Source organism: Pelobates fuscus, chromosome 3 (genome assembly GCF_036172605.1).
Source record: "Pelobates fuscus isolate aPelFus1 chromosome 3, aPelFus1.pri, whole genome shotgun sequence".
In the NCBI taxonomy this organism is placed as follows: Eukaryota; Metazoa; Chordata; class Amphibia; order Anura; family Pelobatidae; genus Pelobates; species Pelobates fuscus.
The window spans coordinates 223,940,737-223,962,944 of NC_086319.1; the positions used below are offsets into that span (position 1 = coordinate 223,940,737).

General features: G+C 38.0%; 1 protein-coding gene across 2 annotated transcripts in view; it reads left to right on the top strand.

Moving 5' to 3' along the window:
- The window catches only part of DNAJC2 (DnaJ heat shock protein family (Hsp40) member C2), a 30,632-nt gene extending 8,447 nt beyond the window's left edge, over positions 1–22,185 (top strand). Inside the window, exons 2-17 of one of the 2 annotated variants that reach the window (XM_063448142.1) lie at positions 4,716–4,906; positions 8,911–8,986; positions 9,341–9,439; positions 10,381–10,522; positions 10,691–10,771; positions 10,963–11,028; positions 13,678–13,769; positions 14,327–14,448; positions 15,177–15,326; positions 15,820–15,908; positions 16,906–16,975; positions 18,177–18,364; positions 18,978–19,078; positions 19,178–19,288; positions 20,254–20,408; positions 22,097–22,185. In XM_063448142.1, coding sequence (XP_063304212.1) covers positions 4,716–4,906; positions 8,911–8,986; positions 9,341–9,439; positions 10,381–10,522; positions 10,691–10,771; positions 10,963–11,028; positions 13,678–13,769; positions 14,327–14,448; positions 15,177–15,326; positions 15,820–15,908; positions 16,906–16,975; positions 18,177–18,364; positions 18,978–19,078; positions 19,178–19,288; positions 20,254–20,408; positions 22,097–22,168 — 1,805 coding nt within the window. In that variant the 3' untranslated portion in view covers positions 22,169–22,185. The remainder of the gene's footprint in view (positions 1–4,715; positions 4,907–8,910; positions 8,987–9,340; positions 9,440–10,380; positions 10,523–10,690; positions 10,772–10,962; positions 11,029–13,677; positions 13,770–14,326; positions 14,449–15,176; positions 15,327–15,819; positions 15,909–16,905; positions 16,976–18,176; positions 18,365–18,977; positions 19,079–19,177; positions 19,289–20,253; positions 20,409–22,096) is intronic. The other variant, XM_063448143.1, reaches the window with a different exon arrangement.
- The last annotated feature ends 23 nt before the right edge of the window (positions 22,186–22,208 follow it).

Consider the following 22,208-nt stretch of genomic DNA (forward strand, 5'->3'; position numbering starts at 1 on the left):
AAGATCTAAGTTCTTTGTTATGGTATAGCTCTGTTGATCCAAAAGTTCGATCTATAAGAAAATTAAATACATGTATAGACTCAATATTAGAAATTTGGCATATTATAAAAAGGAAATGCAATTTGGAAATCAAAATTCCCATAACTCTTAAAATTGAATTAATTCCATATTATGTAACAGATCTGAATTTAAAGTGCTGGGTTATGAGTGGTATTGTCCAGACAGATCAGTTGTTTGTAAATGATAAAATTAAACCTTTCCCACAATTGAAGCAGGAATTCAAGCTCCCAAATAAAGAACTATTTACATACTTGAGATTAAAACATTTTTTAAATCAAAGAATTGAACATAATTTACAAGCTGGGGCTAAGATGATATGTCTATTTTTAACCCCTTAAGGACACATGACATGTCTGACACGTCATAATTCCATTTTATTCCAGAAGTTTGGTCCTTAAGGGGTTAAACAACAAAAGAGTTAATAGAGTCTCTGCTTTAGCAATGAAAGCTATTCTAAAACTTGATGCACCTCCTGTTATTACCTCAGTTCAAAAATGGGAGAAAGAACTAAAAAAAAGAATTAAAAGGGAAGATTGGTGTACGATTATATCTAAAACAGCCAAAAATATTCATTGCTTAAATTTATTGGAAACACTATATAAAGTAATAAACAGATGGTATTTTGTCCCCACCAGATTAGCTAATATGTATAGCTCGACCTCACCCCTATGTTGGAGATGTAACCGACAAGTGGGCTCTTACTTACATATTTGGTGGGACTGTGAGAATGTAAGAAACTTTTGGCAGGAAACTTTTGTTATTATTGAAAAATTGATCTTTAAGCCTATACCCAAATGTCCAGAAAATGCTATTCTACACTTAAATATTGATTCTCTATCTCAGAAAGATTCTACTGTCTACATTCATTTTATGATAGCTGTAAAAATTATAATAGCTAGGAATTGGAAAAACTCACTTCCCTTCTCTGTAGATAAACTTCTATCTCAAGTAAAGTTCCAACTGGGGATGGAATCCCAACTAGATAAGTTTCATGGCAAAGACTTGAAAGCCAAAGATTATAGCACTTTTTGGAGAGAAAAACTACAAAATGATAGCGGTAATTAGGTTTGTCCCTGAGTGATACCCAGGTCACACTTGTTAAACATAGGGGCTGATAACCGGCAAAGGACCCTGGTGTGACTCTGAGACTATGTGATGAACCAGCAGATCTCCCCTGCTCTCTTTTCGGCATGCAAGGTGATGTAATGTATATGTGATGTAATGTATGTATATGTATGTATGTATATGTATTTATTGTACTTTTTTGTGACTAAACCTCGAAGACTAAGTAGTATGTAACCAAGCATAATGAATGTTTTTGTTTTTGTATGTAAAGAAAGAAACTAATTATAACGACAATAAAAATTATATAAAAAAAAAAAAAAAAAAAGAACCATCTGGGGACATATTGTGACTTTGTTGAACAATGCCCCTTTAAGACGGTGTCCCCAAACCTTTAATACACTGTGTCCCTGGCTTTCTCCCACTTGGTTCAGTAAATGGGGCTTACTGAACCAAGTACCACACAGGCGGACCACCCAGAAGTGGAAGTGTGCAGGCAATTTACCTCCCAGGCTGTGAGGTTACTGCAGGTTAATTGGCGAGTGCTGGGTGGCCGCAGTTCGTGCAAACCAACACGTGGCGGCGGCCATCTTTGTTCTTCGAACGAAGTCAGCGGTATGTGTAGCCAAATTCATGGAACTAAAATCGGCTACACATTTCCTCAAACACCGCTGACCCTTACCTTCTCCTACACTAAACTTTCAGCTGCAGAGACTAAGTCCCGTTCGAAAATCTATGGAACTGTTTTGGGCAGGAAAATGTGCTTGCGGTCGGTCATAAAGGACTTCCGTCTAACTTTTGATCTACTGGATGGATTTGGCTGATTTTTGAGAGTGTTTATGTTTAAAGTGGAAAGAAGATTGGATGTATGGTTTTAAAGTTACAGTGTATGTGTAAAAACTGTGTTTTTACTGTCTGTGATAATTATGTTAAACCCTTGTGTAACATAATTATATCACAGGCAGAGGGGAGGATTTTGTGTGTAATTGCTGGGAGTGTTTTCTGTAATGTACGTGTGTGATTGGTTGTTTTGTAATAGGTGGTCCTATCTAAGGGAAACCTGCATAAAAGAAGGTTCTTTTGGTGCCAATAAACAGAGTTCTTCTTGACCCTCAATACGTAGTCTTGTCTCGTGATTGGAGGGTACAGCTATATTCACACTGGGGATTGCTATGCGCTGCATATTCCCTTGAGCTTTAATCACTTGGCTCTTTTGAGAGTTTGTTCCGTTTACGCTCTCCTTGGAGGAGAGGTCTTCCCCACACGGTCCTGGATGCTGGAGGTTCATACAGGGTGGAAGGAAGACGGCGTGGCTCCAGTTAAGCTACGGCGATTGTGGAGTCTGCGGTGGTTGTGGTGTCGTCTGTAGTGCTTGGAGTCCTCAGGAAGCGCTAGGGGCATCCGTCAACGGAAGGTGTCCGTTACACTTACCTTCCCGGCGCTATGCTTTGGGAGGACTGCCTCACAGCCCAGGCAGCCCCCCCCCCCCCCCCCACGGCAAAAAAAGGCCCCAGGGGCCATGTGATCGCTCTCAAAGAGCGATCACATGGCCCCCTATAGCTGGCTGTGGATCTGCCAGCAGGGGGACTGTCTAAAATATCAGACAGTCCCCCTGCTGGTGGGAACTAATTAAAAAAAAAAAAAATCATTAAAACGTGTAAAATAAAATATATATATATATATATATATATATATATATATATATATATATATATACACACACACACACAAGGGGCTGGCTGCACTCACCTAAACATGCTTAAATGAGGTGCTGCTAGGGCCCAATAAGTACAGTAAAAATAGAAATCCAGCGCACTCCCTTATCTACTAAACAGCTACTTAGATGCTGACAGATTTGACTAGTTTTATTAAAAACACCTAATCAGGAGTCTAGCCAGCTCCTTGGTTATGCACCGCCCCCTGTCACAGGTGTCTCATCTCAGGACCCTATTTAGCCTTGTACTGCAGAGAACTCGAGATGGAAGGATTTCCCCATGTGAGTAGCTCATTTAGTAGACAGGTGTCAGTGAGAGTAGGACCTGCCAAAGATGGGGTACATTGACGTTTGTGGCAGGCTTATGCAATGTATGATCATATAATGTAACTAAACCCCCATTATTTTTTGCCTAGATTAGGTGTTTTTAATAAAACTAGTCAAATCTGTCAGCATCAAAGTAGCTGTTTAGTAGATAAGGTAGTGCGCTGGATTTCTATTTTTACACTATATATATATATATATATATATATACACACACAATAATAAATAAAATCAATAAATAAAATATTGAAACAAAATTTTATATAAATTATATATTCATATGTAATTTCATTCTAACTGTATTTTGTTATTAAAATAAATGTGTATATATGTAACAAAATACACTTAGAATGACATTCTATATCTATCTATAAAATGCAAAAAAAAACTATATATATATATATATTTAGATTACATTAGTATACACGTAGAATTTAAATACCAATAAATGCATATGTATATTAAAATTCTACATGTATATTTAATCAATCTTTTAACATAATTATGTGATTTGATTAATAAAAATTTGATTTACATGCCTGACAACACAGGGAGAAAGTGCAGAGAATTTAATTTGCAAGCACTATATTTGACCCTGTAACTGTCCAAGACACCATAAAACCTGTATATAGGGGGTACTGTTTTACTCGGGAGACTTCGCTGAACTCAAATATTAGTGTTTCAAACTGGTAAATTGTATTACAACGATGATATTTTAAGTAAAAGTGAAGTTTTTTTTGCAATTTTTACAAACTAACTGCAATTTAATGGACTATATTATTGTTGTAATATGTTTTACTGTTTTAAAACGCTAATATTTGTGTTTAGTGAAGTCTCCCGAGAATAACAGTACCCCCCCATGTACAGGTTTCATGATGTTTTGGAAAGTTACAGGGTCAAATATAGAACGTTCCATTTTCAAATTGAAATTTGCCAGATTAGTAATGTTACCTTTTGAGACGGTGTGGTAGCCCAGGAATGAGAATTACCTCCATAATGGCATACTATTTGAAAAAGTAGACAACCCAAGGTATTGCAAGTGGGGTATTGTCCAGTCTTTCTTAGTAGCCACTTAGTCACAAACACTGGCCAAATATTCGTTTTTTGCTTTTTTCCACACAAAAACAAATATGAACGCTAACTTTGGCCAGTGTTGGTGAATAAGTGGCTACTAAAAAAGACTAAACATACCCCACTTTCAATACCTTTGGTTGTCTACTTTCCTGGGCTACCACACCGTCTCAAAGGTAACATTACTAATCAGGCAAATTTCAATTTGAAAATGGAACGTTCTATATTTGACCCTGTAACTTTCCAAAACACCATACACCATGATGTAGATTACTGGCATGGTTTAAGAGAAATGAATGTGCCTTTTTATGATTTATAACAGGTAGATAATGTTGGCTGAGGATGATTGTAGTTTATCACACACTAGGATAGAAACTTCATTTGTAAAAATAGTCCCCAATCATAACTCCTCCTCAGAAAAGCTGGTATTGTTTATTAACCTGATAGCTTGGATCTGACTTTTACAACTTTACTTTTGTGACAGCTTCAGTGCTGTGTCAGGTAGAACCAGTAGGAAGATGGTTCGAAGCCTTTATCAAACGCAGAAATAGGAGCGTTTCTGCCTCATTCCAGGAGCTAGAGGATGAGAAGGAATCATCAGAAGAGTCTGAGGATGAAGCGTACCAGCTAGAAGAATTTCCACGTTTAAAATCTCTTGATCCCAAGGATTGGAAGGTATATATATTCTCATTGCAGTGACAGAAAACTGCACTTAGTATGCATGCAGAGGACAATTTTCATTGACTGGGAGCTGAAGATGAAGGCACCCGGTTGCAGTATTGAGAGGTGTAGATGTATTCTTTAAAAATGTTTAAATGTTTCATCTTTTTGAGGATTAACAGCAAAAGTAATAACACTAATGCCACAAGACAAAGGTGCTGAGATCACAGTATAGATGAAGCATTTTAGGATAGAACAGTATTCTAACAATCCTACTCTGTCACAATATCATGCAGCATATTTTGAAGAATAACATAAAAACTATGTGAATTGGGGGGGAGGGTGTGCTGTGGCAAGGGAGGGGTGAGGCAAAACATTGGAGGACGTACCCCAGGTAGACCAGACTGTCTGATCGTTGAAGCAGCTATCCCAACTGGACCAAACTAAACTGAATTTCGTTAATGCATAATAAATACATCTTCTTGCATTGGAGTGCTTGTGACACTAGCAATGTTAAGGGGACAGTCGTGGTTTTCCAATGTTTTGCAATTCTATTTTTGGCTCCGGTGGGGACATGTAGTGCTAAGGCTTGGCGTACTGCGAGTAAGGATATGTGTAGCGTGTCTAGGATAAATGCTTGAGATTAGAAATATGGTTGTACCTCCAAGAGTTTCTGTAGGATGGTCTGGATGCCTGACAAAAAATGTTTTTTTTTTTGTTTGTTTTTTTTTAAGCTCTAGAAAATGTGAAGTATAGTCCCTGCATCTATGTTGAAATGCCAGCATTTGTTGGAATCTGTGAGATACATGTGCTTTAAATGCTTAGGGGTAAAGTACCACCTAAACCAGACCTCCCTGCTTGTTTCCCAGTGGGATAAGCATTCTGATACCCCCATCATAGCTATTAACGCTTTGGTCCAATCTTCGACTGGGAGCTTTTCCTCCCGTTGACAGATGGAGTGCTTCTGTAGGATGTTCGAGTTAAGATGTGCCTGATAGCATGTGGATAGTGTTGTGTGTTTTTTTTTTTTTTTGGTGCATTTGTTGGTTCCCAAACAGGAAAGTGGAGTTTATGACATAGGAATATGTGTTTCATGTGGAGGTAGGTAACTATTTCCCCATTTGGAAGAGTGAATTGTGCCCATATATCTGGGTACGGTAATATTATTGATATAAAAAGCTTCACACTATGGTGATGCCAGAGTGGAGCCATTGTTTTAGGTGGAGTTCCAGCGTGTATAGTTGCAGTGATGTGAGTGAAGTACAGGTATGAGCATGGCGCCAGTAGTTTAAACACTCTTTGTCTCCATGTTTGCAGTGCCGGCTGTAAGGTTGCTAAGGCGAAGACAAGTGAGGAACTGAGGTGCGATGGAGTCCATAGCAGTTAAGCTTCTGTATAAGGAGCCAAGTGTGCTTGTTCCATTTTGTGCCAAAGTGTAGCATCACCATTGTGTGGGCTAGTATGAATGCTGTGTAGCATCTTAGAATGTCTGAGACTCCCAATCCAACCTGGTTACAGATGGTACCTATTGCTATACGAGGTGGTATTTTTTTCTGGATATGTGAGTTTAGTATGCATTGACAGCTCTGTAAGAGGGACTTGGGAAGCTTGTTTGGCAGTGGTAGAATAGGCACGGAATCAATGGGAGAGCACTCATTTTGATGGAGTGAACGCGGCCAACACATGACATTTTGTATGCTGCCCACTCTGTTAGTAAGGTCTGCAACTTAGTCATCAAACCTCAATGGTTCTCTTAAATAAGAGTATTTGAGTTTAATGTAAGTTTAGCACCTAGGTAGGCTAAATAGTGTGTTCGCCAATCAAAGGGGTATGGCTTGAGGAAAACAATATAGTTTGAGGTATGTTGAGTTGAAGAACTTGCATTTTAGTTACATTATTTTTGTAGTATGAGACCTTGGCGTAGTTGATTAGTAGAAAAATGGCTGCTGGGAGAGATTCTGACAAGTTAGTGATGATTAGGAGGATGTCGTCTGCAAAGAGGGAAATTAGTTGTTTTGCCAATGTAGGAGTTTTAATCTTTAGGATTAATGGTCCTAAAGCCATTATAAATATTAATAGGGATATAGGGCATCCCTGTCTTCTCCCATTGTTTATATAAGATGACTTGGATAAAAATTCAGAGGTAAATATTGTTGCCAAGGGGTGTGTATATAATTCCTAGACTGGCTTTAGAAAAGAGGAGGGTAGCCAAATTTGATAAGAACAGATTCGAGGTATATGATTTCGGCCATGAAAAGACAGGGGATATTGTGTCTTTCTGAGATTTCTATGAGAACAAGTGTGCGTCTGGTGTTGTCCGAGCCTTGGCATCCCTGCACAAACCCCGAGAGAGACTAGGTTTGGGAGCCATTTGTTTAGGGCGGTACAAGTATCTTTACAAATAGTTTAGTATCTGCGTTTAGCGATGAGATTGTCCAGAAATTAAGTGGTGGGCAGTTTCCTTGGCTTGGGCAGGATAATTATGTGTTGCCCATGTCTCTGATTCCATTAAACAATGTTGTCAGATGTGTGGCTAGAAATAATGTCGGAGAACATGGAGTAGTAGAGATTTAAGAAACCGTCTGGGCCTGGTGCTTCAGTAAACTGAACATGGCTAGTTGTGAGGGAGCAATTGGCTCTGGAGGAGCGGGTTGAGATATCTTTAGTTCGAGCCACTGCCAGAAGTCTTGGAACAGCTTATCCAGGCGGGTGAGTATATCTACAGAGTTGGTGTCGGCAGCTGGAAACTGTGTGGCCACCGCCATCTTGAGTAGGCCACCGCAGGAAATGCTCGTAACCGGGTCCTTCTCTGCCGGAGTTGGGCAGCCTCCCAGGGGGGACCGGGATCACCCCCACCAGTCCGGGAGGGTTACGGAGCGGTGGCACAGAATCAGCTGCAGCTGGGTATCCACGAGACAGAGGGACGGCCGCATCCCCTGCCCGAAGCACACCAGGCCGCTTTTGCCACGGAGGGGCCGACAAGTTTTCTTTGAGTCGCCAACCACTTTCCTGCATTGCAGGTGAGTTAGGTTGCTTGGATTTTGAGTAGGCTATCTCAGATCGAGCTTTAGTAGGCTGTAAAATGCCGCATTTAGCAGGTTTGTGGAGGAGCTCGTCCGAGGTGAGTCTTGCCACCATGATTGTCAGGTTCATGATGATCAGGGTCCGCCCCCCATGAAAATCGCTTTTTAGTAGATCTACCCTAAGTGAAAACTTGCATGCATTAAATAATGATAGATTTATTTTTTTTCATTGGGTGTATAACTAAAAACAGCTTGAAAAACCTGCAGGATCTCTTGTCTCCCTTTGCAAGTCCTCCCCTTCTTCCCTAGTCCAGACTTTCTACGGCTGTCCAATCACAGACTTCCCAATTTACTTCAATTAGAGAAGTGTTTGCAAGGCAAGTGCTCTGGGTTAATGATGCCTGTAGAGTTTAGCTTTAGTTAACGGAATCAGGCAGTAACAAGACCTGTTGTCTACTTGAGAGCCAGGGAGTGTAACCAGGCTAATTTTTAAAAGTGTAAATTTCTATTGCAAAATTAAAAAAAAAAAAAAAAAAAAGAGGGCATACTAAGCTTCAGCAAAAAACAAGAGATTGATATAGATAGATAGATCTCTATCTCTCTTGTTTTTTATTTTCGCTTTCTCCCCCCTCACTCTGTGATCTTCACATAAGATATTTATGACCCTCTGCAAGAATGGTGTCTGTTCTATCAAACCTGTCTTATCTGCACTCATGTCGCTTTCACCCCTGTATCACAACTCAACTTTGAATTCTATGTGTCGTCTTGCTCAGAAATGCTTCAGACTTGAGGAAAGGGAGGTTCTCCTGAAATCTTGTCATTAAAAAAAATTCTGTTAGTCCAATAAAAAAGGTATTACAAGTTTTTCTACTTCTCCTGTTTAAACTAATTTTATCTGTTTTTTACATAAAAAAAACAGATAAAATAATTAATTGTGCTGGTAGTCTACCTCTGAATTCATGAAGCTTTGTGTGTTTTTTTTTTTTTCCTCTGCAGAACCAAGATCATTATGCTGTGCTTGGGTTGAAGAATTTGAGGTACAAAGCCACACAGAAGCAGATTAAAGCAGCCCGTAAGTAATATTAAATTATAGCAAACCAGAGATAAGATATGATCATCTAATTTCTGTGTTATTGTCACTAATGTATGGATCTGATAATTGAGCATACAATGCTTATTTATGACAATGCAGGGTGGCTGTGGTTTATTTTTCTTGAATGCCATTTATAGTAGATCCTATATAAATTTTAGCCTTGGAAAGATTAAAGCTATTGGGATCCACTTGTTGAATATCATTTTAACAAATGATTCCTCAGAATTATTTTAAACGCTGTTTGTGATACTTGTTATTTCATACAATTCTAAAAAAAAAAAAAAAAAATGTAAGGTTGAAACGAATAAATAAAATGCATTTTTTTTCTCTTAGATAAAGCAATGGTCCTGAAACACCATCCTGATAAGAGAAAGGCAGCTGGGGAGCAGATCGTTGAGGGTGACAATGACTACTTCACGTGCATCACTAAAGGTGAGGTTAATGGATGTGATGTGTTCAAGTTAATACACCCACAGATTTACTCGTTAGATAAACAGGAGAAGTAGAAAAGCTCAACATTAAGAAATATTTCAATGCATCTTTTATTTATTTCTGTGTAGTATAGTTTTTAACTTTAAAGGATCACTATAGGGTCAGAAACACAAACATGTATTCCTGACCCTACAGTGTTAACACCACCATCTAGCCCCCCTGGGCCCCTCATGCCTCCATAAATATAGCAAAGTCTTACTGTATTCAAGCATGAAGCTTTAACCCTGCATGCTGTTTGCCTCAGAAAAACAAGCAGTCTGCTGACATCATCAGAAGTGGTAGCCTGATCCAATCACAATGCTTCCCCATAGGATTGTCTGAGACTGACAAGGAGGCAGATCAGGGGCAGAGTCAGTACAATTCAAACACAGCCCTTGCCAATCAGCATCTCCTCATAGAGATTAATTGAATCAATGAATCTCTATGAGGAAAGTTCAGTGTCTGCATGCAGAGGCAGGAGATACTGAATGTGTGGATGCATTTTAGGCAGCCATGACACAGGAAGGATCTCTAACAGCCATATGAGGAGTGGCCAGTGCAGTTATCACTAGGCTGTAATGTAAACACTGCATTTTCTCTGAAAAGACTGTGTTTACTGCAAAAAGCCTGAAGGTAATGATTCTACTCACCAGAACAAATTCAATAAGCTGTAGTTGTTCTGGTGACTATAGTGTCCTTTTAATTGGATCTAAATTTTAGGAGGTATGTTTTTTTTTTTTCTACTTTTTTTTTTTTTCCTACTTTTTTGTTCCACGTCATACAATGTTGTTCTTTAAAAGCAGAATTTGCCAGGGCAAAAATTTATCATTACTAAATGAGCTACAAACAATGCTTTTTAGAAAAGTAATAACTCTTTTGTGTCTGTGTTTACCAACATGTAGCATATGAAATTTTATCCGACCCATTGAAGAGAAGAGCATTCAACAGCATTGACCCAACCTTTGATAATTCTACCCCATCCAAGAATGAAGGCAGAGACAACTTCTTCGAAGTGTTTAATCCTGTGTTTGACAGAAATAGCAGGTAAAATACAAGATACAAAACCTATTTAAAGAAAAAAAACTAAATGTCACGGAAAGAGTACAGCACTTTCTGAACACATTTATTCCCTAAATGCACATCAATACATGGCATTCTATATATTCCTGGACTTATATTTAAACTTGATTCCCCTTTGGTTGTATATTTCAGGTGGTCGAACACAAAAAATGTCCCAAAGCTTGGAGATATGAAAACCTCTATTGAAGACGTTGATTCATTTTATTCTTTCTGGTGAGTTGCTTTTATGCTGGGTGGTGGGTATAAATGTGAATTTGTGTAAAAGAAAACGGGTGATCCATCATTGAAAGAAATCCTCTGTGCTTTTTTAAAAAAAATATTTATTATTGCCCAAGTATGTATCTGTTCCCTAAAAAAACTTGGAGTATTTTATCATACTAAACTGTAACCCTTGTTCATTCTAGGTATAACTTTGATTCTTGGAGAGAATTTTCATACTTGGATGAAGAAGAAAAAGAAAAGGCTGAATGGTATTTAAATATAATATGTTATTTCAAAGGAACACTCCATGCATCATTCCCAATACAGCATGTTGTAGTGCTGATGGCATCTGGAGTGTCCTGGTGCCCTCTACATGTCTTTTTACTTGGAATCCACTGGGCGCTGCTCCTGGCCTCCTCTGCTGCTCAGTGAGAGATGGACGCTTTCTTCTGTAAGGAAGCATGGTGGTTCATGGCTTAACTAAGTGTCTGAGAGCAGTCGTCTAAAACTCTCAGCCACTGCTGAGGTGAGCTAACAAAGCTCCTGAGGAGGAGCTTCCAGCTGTCACTGAACTGTAGATGAAGAGGAGGAGAGTAGACCCCGATACAAAGTCAAACCATTAAGGCACCAAGGTACTCTTGGCAACATAACCATTAGAGCACACTTGAAGTGAAACTTTGCACATACAGAGTTATTGTTCCTGTCGGAGAAATAACTCCACTGCAGGCAGCTTTGATTCGCAAGACATAAATGAGAGTTGCAGGCTGGCTAATGTCAGTGCAGATTTCTTGCACAGCGCTTCATTCATTGGCTCAGAACAGCATTAGAGGAGGCTTGGCATCTAGCGGACCCAGGTAAGAGGCAATCCATTGGAAAGTTAGATGGTGATTCAAAACTGTGAGTGCGACAAGCTATTTTTAAAGGGGAAACTCCAGTGCCAGGAAAACAATCAGTTTTCCTGGCACTGGAGGGTCCCTCTCCCTCCCACCCCCCAATCCCTGGTTACTGAAGGGGTGAAAACCCCTTCAGTCACTTACCTCAGGCAACGATATGTCCCACGTCGCTGCCTGCTCCTCCCCCGCCGCTCCACCTTCTTCCTCCGTCGGCCGGTGGGCGAGACTGATCCTGCCCATCGGCCGAGGAGTCCCAATGCGCATGCGCGGCAATGCCGCGCATGCGCATTGGCGCACCCCATAGGAAAGCATTGAAAATGAATTTCAATGCTTCCCTATGGGGAATAGAGCGACGCTGGAGGTCCTCACACAGCGTGAGGACGTCCAGCGACGCTCTAGCACAGATAATCTGTGCTAGGGACCAGGAAGTTCCCTCTAGTGGCTGTCTAGTAGACAGCCACTAGGGGAGGACTTAACCCTGCAAGGTAATTATTGCAGTTTATAAAAAAACTGCAATAATTACACTTGCAGGGTTAAGGGTAGTGGGAGTTGGCACCCAGACCACTCCAATGAGCAGAAGTTGTCTGGATGCCTGGAGTGTCCCTTTAAGGAAGTAGGGGGAGAACTATCTGGGGATATAAGACATGGAGGTTATGTATGTTTTTCATTTGTTTTTGGGATATATTGTAATTGTGCCCTGGTGTCTGGGGTGCAATTAACTTAGTGGCTACTGATCTATTTATCTCTGAGTCTGAGGTGCCAGGTGGGATTTTCATAGTTTAAATCATGGATTCCCTGTTGTGTGCATAAAAGTGACTTGTTCTTATTCACCCTTCACTAAATCTCAATTAGTGTTTGAGTGAGACCGCTATAATCACCTCAGGTATCCAGCGCTGAAAGAGAGGGACCCTTGAAAGAGACAGTCAAGTGGAGTGCTGAGCATTTAAGCCACATACTCACATTGATGTTGACCATGGACATTTTAGTTCAATGACATTTAGAAATGTCTGATACAAAATGTTTTCATTCCAATGGGGATATTGTTACACAACCTAAAATGCAAGTTTATTTCTATCTTGTGAAGTGTACAGCTGCAGTCATTTGGTGTGTTTATTCTGCACAGCCCTTTAACATCTGAGTATGTTCTTTATTGTAGGAATATTTTGCTTTCTTAACTTGCTCTACCCTGTGTTTTTCTTTGGCATATGTCATGAGCACCCCCACTCCCAGAACTTGATTTAGTGGGTTCAACTGTTAAAATCAATTTTTTTTTTGCAGTGGACCCACATTGATGATGATAAAAAAAAAAAATCCCTCTTCTCACAACCCATGCCTACAAAAGTTGCCATAACCAAGACTTTTTAGAAACTGAAAACTGGTACATCCTAAGTTTTCCTAAGAAAATTAGATTTAAAAACCGCATAGAACATGGTTTAGCAAAAAATATTTGATATGTCTTTTCAGTAACGTGATTCTAATACTAGATAAAAGCATTTTTTTTATGAACAAAAGTCAGTGCATACATCTAAAATAGATTACAAACAACATTTTACATACACCAACAAAAAGATACAATATAAAATGAATAGTAAACCTTAATATTTGCTGTACTAGCAAAATACCAGTCTTTCTGTCCCAGGATAGCTTTTGGTAATGATAATCCACTACAAGTTTGATTTAGCTCTAAAGTGGATTACAACGTTTTTAGGTTTCATCAGATCATTTATACACTTTTCCTGCTCATCTCCGGTTCTAAGGCCCTATTAATCAAGTTCAGTGGACCTCAAAACCACTGGCCAGTTGTAAATGCCTCTACACTCAAACAGGGATATAAAACATGTCTTAATTGCTGTACCAACAACATTTATTCCTTTGTTTCCCAGACACCGTTAACCTCATAAGTCTAATATGGCCAACTGTACTGGGTAACCATTCCAAACATCCGCTACTTACATCGTATTGCTAACTATGAAGCATACCCCACACAATCATATGTTGTTTAATTTTGTTTTAATCCTTTTACAGTCGTGACGAGAGGAGGTGGATTGAGAAGCAGAACAGGGCTGCCAGAGCACAAAGGAAAAAAGAAGAAATGAACAGAATAAGAACATTAGTTGGTAGGTATGAATGATTTTTACTATGTGTTTAAGAATCAGCCACTGGTATTGTGAGTCCTACGTACCAACAAAGATAAAGTATAGTAGCATAGGATAAGCATAAAAAGAATATACATAGATACACAAAAGTAATATATAGCAACAATTACCAAAAATAAAGCTTTTAGTAATTTATTTTTATTTTTTGATCCGTGTTTAAAAAAAAAAAAAAAAAAAATGGTAATAAAGCTTGAAATTGAGTGAAATGTGATGACACCAAATCAAGAAGCTTAAAGAAAACTATTAGAATTGTTATTGCAATGTTATTTTCTTTATAAATACAAATTTTGTCATGAATTTGTCAGGTGATTGTACTTTAACACTAGGTATATTTCAAAGAGCAAATTACTGAATATAAACAGTTTTACCTGGTTCCTAAAACTACAGTAACAAAAAAAAAAACACATTCTGCCTTTCAAACCTATGCAGAAGATCTCCAGATTAATGTCCTTCTGTGATTCTTGTCTCCAGTAAGTATGGTTGCATATAAAGCCACAATTCCCTAATTCTTATCCTAGACAATGCGTATAGCAGCGACCCTAGAATAAAGAAGTTCAAAGAGGAAGAAAAAGCCAGGAAAGAAGCAGAAAAGAAAGCCAAGGCTGATGCCAGACGGAAAGAGCAGGAAGAAAAAGAAAGGGTATTTATTAATTTACCTATTCGTATTCGACTAAATATATGTGCAGAATATTTCAAAATATTTGTATATTTATAATGTTTATTTAATGATCAAATGACAAATAATTGGAGCAAATATTTTGTCCAAAGTTTTTGAAAATGTGGAATTGGAGAACTCATTCAAAGTAGGTATTTGTAAATCTTACTCCTCTATAGGCACCCAAAGCACTTGATCTCATCTGGGTGCAGTGTTCCTGTTCCCTTAAATCTGCAATGTGAAACAGTGTTAAGACTTCCTCTAGAGGCTCCTTCTATAGTTTCACAGAGTTTAACTGTTTTGAAAGGACGCTGGACATCCGCAAACTTTTGCATGAGGATGTCTAGTGTCTAGAAAAGGGGGTGGGGGGAATGGGAGCAAGAGGGCACTGTATTGTTTTAAAACCCTTTTATATTTCTAACACTAATTTTCTTTCAACAAAAATAAAGATTTTAATGATTTTTATTTTTTTTTCTCTCTAACTCTACAGACAAATTTTAAATGAAGCCGTTGGCTTTAATAGAGCTGCTTTACTAAGTCGTGACTTTTTTTTTTTGTACCTTGATAAATCTCTGCTTTGTGTAGAAATGCAAGAAATGCTAGCTTGGCAGAATAACATTCATATTTTTTTTATTATGAATTATTCTCCATTCTAAATGTATGTAAGCAGGCATTTGGTTAAAGTGATGAATTGACAAATCTGCATATTTTAGCAAAGACAAGCGGAACTGGAAGCTGTTCGACTCGTAAAAGAGAAGGAAGATGAGGAGGCACGGCAACAAGCACAACTAGCAAAGAAGGAAAAAGAAATACAGAAGAAGGCAATAAAGAAAGAACGGCAGAGACTGCGGACCTCTTGCAAAGTTAGTAACATAGTATAGTGCTTCTGTGAATGACTGTTATTTGTTCCTTTTGATTATTACATCAATTATAAAAGATTTGGCTTGCTGGGTACAATTTTATTTTTTTTAGCCCTGATTAGCGGTAAACACTGCTCCTAAGTATAAGAGCCTAGTAAAATTGACTAATTAAACTTTGAGTGATCCTTTCTTGGTTCGTCTGCTTATAGGATGGGGTTTTACAACCCCCATCTGTGCGTTAAAGGAAAAAAAAAGTAAATTTTTACCAAAAATGCAAACCACTGCAAGTAAACTCTACTTATAATATACTTTTTTTTTTATGCTCTTTATAATCGGTGTATTTATATACACACAATAAAATGTTACTATCCAATGGCCATCTATTTATTTATTTTATTTTATATTACAAATTAACAGGGATTGACAAATTGTGGTTTAGAGAAGGTGCATTGCTTTGTTCTCTTGTTACATAATTCTCATTTTTATTAACATGCAGAATTGGAATTACTTTTCTGATAATGAAGCAGAAAGTGTGAAAATGATGGAAGAAATTGAAAAATTGTGTGACCGCCTTGAACTTGCCAGGTAATCCATTGCTCCCTGTAAAATGTGTTACAGGTTTATAATTATATAATGCTTTCTAATTTGGTTTTATAGATCTACATTTCAAACTCTGGTTCCGCACAATTTGAGTACAATAATATAATCTAAAGAATTACTATTTTATACATCACTGGGCACCAGCATTCCTATAAATTAATTAGATAATTGGATTTTTGGTACAGGTTCTTATTTGTGCTACCAATCCTTTTATCTATGACCTTTATTATTCTACCACAATTTTTTTTATATACATAACCCCTTTAAATTGCTAGATCTGCATAATAGGCATTACTTTAGGATGCCTGATGTTTGACTTTTCTTTGAAAGTGTTCATTTATGAAGTTGAGATTACATATAAGGAGCAACTAAAAGGCAGACTTTATAGATTAGCCTTGAAACTAATTGTGTAAAGAGGAAAGAAAAATAGTTGTGTATAAATGTAAATATTATGTTATAGGGTATTATAAACTGCTTCAACAAGCAGTGTTAAAAAAATATATATATTGGATCAAAATATATTCTGCATGTAGAAAAGAGTAGTATTTTAGTAGTTTGTTTAAATCTAATGACTTTGAAGTGTTATGCAAAGATCCAGAATTCTTGAATGTTTATTAAAAAATCTTTTTGGTGTGGCAAAAATTAAATTAGATTTTTCTGTTTTCTTTTTTCCTTTATTGGTCAAAAACTAGTCTCCTAAATTAGCAGATATTGTTCTGTGTACTTCTTAGAGACAGCTGATTTAGCTGTGTTTCAAAGATTGACTGCAGCAAGCCATGATGTTCGAGGGTGAGAGACCTTATTTGGGATCCCCTCCTGGTTAATTTGATTTTAATTGTAGTTTTTTGACAATAAAATTATAATCAGTTTGGAAGAGAATATTTGCTGGTATATATATATATATTTTTTTTTTCATTCTTTTTATGATTTTTTTATTAACTTTTTCTCCATTTGATTTTCCTCTTTCTATTTGCACTTTTAGTTTACAGTCCCTGAATGAGGCACTTTCAGCAAGCTCAAAAGAAGAAGGGAAAGTTGCTGTAGAAAAACAGGTACTTGCAGAGTAATATATTCTACTTGTTTTAATGGAATTTCTAAGCACCATAGCCACTTCACTTAACTGAAGTGGTCATCATGCCTTTAGTCCCGTGGCATCATCCCTCTGTTAAGACTTAAACAATTCTTGAACAATGAATAAATGTCCCCAAACATCTGCCCTTCCCTACTGCTTGAGTTAATACTTATACACAATCCTACCAGAAATGGGCAGCAGTAAGAGTCTCAGCCTATCACCGTTGCCCATTACTGGTATGAATTGACCTGGCTAATGCAGAGTTGTTCTGCGTATTAGCCATACTTCCAGTGGTTGGCGAGGCTTAAAAGGATCATTGTCCAAAATGTCTTAATCTGTGCAGTGCTTTCACGAATCACTGCTTGGGACAACCAGTTTTAATTTTACAGAATTCTAACTATGCTCACACTCGTATGTTTCAATACACACACTTTGCTGCTTGCTTTGAAATTCAAACCCGTAGGGAACTTTGTCTGTGCCTAAGTCATGGATTGATGCTGATGTCAGAGAATGGCAAAAGACTGGGACTATATGGAGTTAGGAGTTATAGGGGAAGTCTAAGCACCATAACCACTACAGACTGCTGTAATGTTTTTGCTGTCAGGCATGCTGTGACGCACCCCCCATATTAAGTAGTCAAACCATTTTTGCATGGGTCCCCCTGAATACCTCCACACCAACCTAGTCTTCAGATATCACTATATGATAGATGCTTGGAGTAATCCTTTACATTATTGGGAAGGAGAGGAATGGGATTCTTTACAATGCCCAATACATCGTTTTACGAGTCTTTTGTTTGAAGGCACAGGTGCTATTCTACTTATCTATGTTATCTATGCAGATAACTCAAATACAGTGCAAAAATTAATTTACATCACCTTACTGAAAGCAAGCAAACTTTGTCAGTCCAACTATTTTTGCAATTATCTTTATTAAGGTACTGAAAAATGTTTTTATTACTATTTAAGGAATAGACACTATTTTGTATAAAATTGCTCTCCCTCTGTCTGATTTCCCTACTTCTCGTTTGCATTATATTTGACTGTATGTGCAGTCAATTGTGAGAATTTATATAGTCATATTGGGGTTTGGCCAACAAAGCGAGATAATGGCAAAATCTTTCCCATTACAACAGCATTTACTCCATGATAATCTTTGATTTGTTTTTTTTTCTCTATTAGATTGTTGATGTAAATGCCCAACTTAAAAAAGAGAAAGAACAGGAAGAGGCTCGTATGAGACAATCTACAAAAGGTGCAGATCAGTCTGCTACAGGAGGAAGTGGAGGCAGCGGCAAGTCTTGGTCAGAAGATGACTTACAGTTATTGATAAAAGCTGTGAACCTATTTCCTGCTGGAACTAATGCAAGGTATAGTGGAAAATCAGGAAGTCCAGTACATTGAAGACTGCTTGTGATCTATTTTTATGCAGTTACTATAGCACCTGTTTAGTCTAATCGGGTGTTTTGGGATACTCCAGGCCAGAAGTGAACCATTGTTTCTTAATGCATTAAAATACATGCAAAAACAGCGCATTAACATATCAATTTGCGGCAACTACCCAGACTTGCATCTTTTGCAGGGGGTTTAATAAACAGAGAAAATTATAGCAGCCACAGTATTCTATTTTCTCTTGATACACCGAGGTTATGGAATAAGATCAGCCCCCATAGAACTGATTGGAGCATCTCATCCTGGTGTGAGAGGGGGTCTGCCAGTCTGCCCACCCACCCACTAAGAAGTGTGTTTAGCAACACTTTCCATGTGTGCATTTTTATTTACATCAGTTTGCATTATTTAGTGCATTAAACAAATTTGGGGTCTTATTTTTGGATAAACACTTTAACTACATGTAATGACAACAGCAGTGTTATTGGAGCAAAAAAGCAAACACTACATATTGGTATTCATTGTTAGAAATGTCTTGTGCTTTTTACCGAACCTATGTCTAATTTTTCTGTTATTTCCTCTCTGTTGCTCCAGATGGGAAGTGATTGCTAATTACATGAATTTGCATTCAGTCTCTGGGATTAAAAGGAATGCAAAGGATGTCATCAATAAAGCAAAATCTCTTCAAAAACTAGGTAAGCCTATATCCAAAGAGAAGATTTCTGTGCAAATATGTGAAGTATCACTTTTTTCAGTGTAGTTTTAAGAACAAATGCATGTATTTATTTTTCCAGATCCCCAGCAAAAGGATGATATAAATAAGAAAGCATTTGATAAATTCAAAAAGGAGCATAAAGTTGTTCCTCAATCTGTGGATAATGCTGTGCCTTCAGAGAGGTTTGACGGTAAGTGGTCAAGTCCGTTCCCAGTTTTGCATACGTTTAGTTGGGTAGGCTTCACTCACAGGGTTATTCACAAAACGGAGCATTCAATCTAATTTAAAATGTTGTTTTTATTGCTCCTCCCCCCACGTTACTTAAATTAAATCCCCCCCCAAAATTCTTTACTGAATTTCAACTTATGTATAAGCAAAGACACTATTAATTAGGTTACAAAGCTTGTAGGACATGTGGTACAATTACATAGTTGTAGAATCAATGGGTTAAGGCAGGGTGTTAGGATAACCGGGTAGTTTGGTTAGGTTCTAGCAGCCAAGGCTCTATTGTGGGTGTAGAGCCCATCCCAAGTATAAACACAGAATCAGGTGCATGTCTGGGCAACTGTTTGGGTATATCCTGTACCAGGACCTAAGTAGCTTTGGTGTGGAAATCCCAGCAAACGAGTGAGCCTGTGCCCTACCTGTTATGAGTTCTGTAATCTTAATGTAATTAATGTAAATTAATGTAATTTCATAATATTTGCTACTGGGAAGTGATGGAAGGGTGGGTGAGAGTTGGGGATAGGTCTTAAAAGGTAATGTGGGAACATTTAAACTGGGTATAGATCATATATTTCTAATTAAATTTTAGAATGCTGCAGTCATAGGCAAAAATAAATGGCTACATTACAGCACTTTTGTGGACAGCTGTATCTCAAAAATGCAATTTCATTCTCCTTGAAAATACAGTAATATCGCATTAACTGAAATTCAATTCTTAGCCACAGTGATTTAAAGGGTTATTTGCAGTGCTCAGCTGTCAGACAGAGGGGACCTTCGGGTATCAAATGATACCGGGGGCTCCATGGTACCAACAGGAATTTAGGTGTTTTGGTTATTTTTCATAATCCAGACCTGAGCAATTCCGCCTTTAGTGAATAAGCCACACAATTACAACATCTGTCTGTTTACGCTGTGATACTTATTTCCAAGGCACAGGTTCAGACTCTACACCCTGGACCACTGAAGAACAAAAACTTCTAGAGCAAGCTTTAAAGACCTATCCTGTGAATACACCAGAGAGATGGGAAAAAATAGCATCTGCTGTCCCTGGCAGGTCCAAGAAGGACTGCATGAAGCGATACAAGGTAAGGATATATTTATGGTGATTGTCCTGTATGAATAATAAAGAAATACATTTAGCTACAAATTCAATTTGCAGAAGTTACATAACTATAGTGTTTAAACTTTAATAGATCTGCCCCAGTGTTGCACCATTTACTGTATATACTCGAGTATAAGCCGACCCGAATATAAGCCGAGGCCCCTAATTTTACCCCAAAAAACTGGGAAAACGTATTGACTCGAGTATAAGACTAGGGTGGGAAATGCAGCAGCTACTGGTAAATTTCTAAATAAAATTAGATCCTAAAAAAAATATATTAATTGAATATTTATTTACAGTGTGTGTATATAATGAGTGCAGTGTGTGTGCGCGTATATAGTAATTGAATATTTATTTCCAGTGTGTGTATATAATGAGTGCAGTGTGTATAAGTGCAGTGTGTGTTTGTGTTGGTGGGCATTTTGATATATTATTAATTATTGTATTATTTTTTATTAATATTATTTATTTTTTTATTATTTTTAATATTGTATTTTTTTTTTTTTTTCGTCCCCCCTCCCTGCTTGATACATAGCAGGGAGGGGGGCTCCTTCCCTGGTGGTCCAGTGGGATTGGTAGTTCAGTGGGGGGGAGAGGGGGGCTGGCAGAGCTGTACTTACCTGTCCTGTCAGCTCTCTCCTCCTCTGCGCGGTCTGTGCAACTCCCTCTGTCAGCTCCCAGTGTAAGTCTCGCGTGTGGGAGCTGACCGAGGTGCTGAACGGACGTCGCGGAGGAGGAGAGAGCTGACAGGAGCTGCAGGACAGGTAAGTACAGCTCTGCCAGCCCCCCTCTCCCCCCAGTCTGTATTATGGCAATGCAAATTGCCATAATACAGACTCTGACTCGAGTATAAGCCGAGTTGGGTTTTTTCAGCACAAAAAATGTGCCGAAAAACTCGGCTTATACTCGAGTATATACGGTAATCAACTACTAAAATATGTATGTGCGCTTCAAAGAATGAAAAAAACCAAAAACCCATAAGGTGTAAATGGTACATAAAAAAAAAAAATTGTGGGCCAAAATTCAAAAAGTAAACAAATTTATTAAGAATAGATGTATCTCTGAACTAAAAAATAGTAACCAGTTCATAAACTATAACCATGTATTACAACATGATTCTTACCACAAGTATCAAAATGAATATTGTAGAGGCCCCTCTACGGTATGAGTGTGAGCAACAAGTCCCGATGGGTGCCAGGCACAGAGATGGAGGAAAAGCAGCGTTCATTCTCTGATGCTGTTCCTGCCACCTGTTCTGAGACCTTGAATAAGACAGTACGTAAGGTCTTGATAAAGTCTCTGAATAGAGACACTCCTCCTGACAGAGTTCGAGATTAGCCGGACCATTTTCACTGTGTTGTGCCTTTAAGAAAACCATGGCCGGGATCTTCAACGGTTTTATTCAATGTGTCTCTGAACAGCCATCAGTATACATTGTTATAGTTTATCAATTGGTTACCATTACATATATATTTTAGTATTTGTATTTGATATCCAGTCACTCACTATTTGTATGTTGTTGCCCATATATTTTTATTATAATTACCCTTTTCAGTAACCTTTTCACCATTTAATCAATATCTTGCAAAATGCTGTTATCTTTTATTAAAAAAAAAATGGAGCAGCTTTGAATTCTTATTGAGCTCTTCTGTTTTGGTTTTATTTTCATAGGAACTGGTCGAAATGGTGAAAGCTAAGAAAGCTGCACAAGAACAAGTTGTAAATGCAAAAACCAAGAAATGAGACTTTTGGAACTGTGTGTGTGTTATATTTTATAATAAAA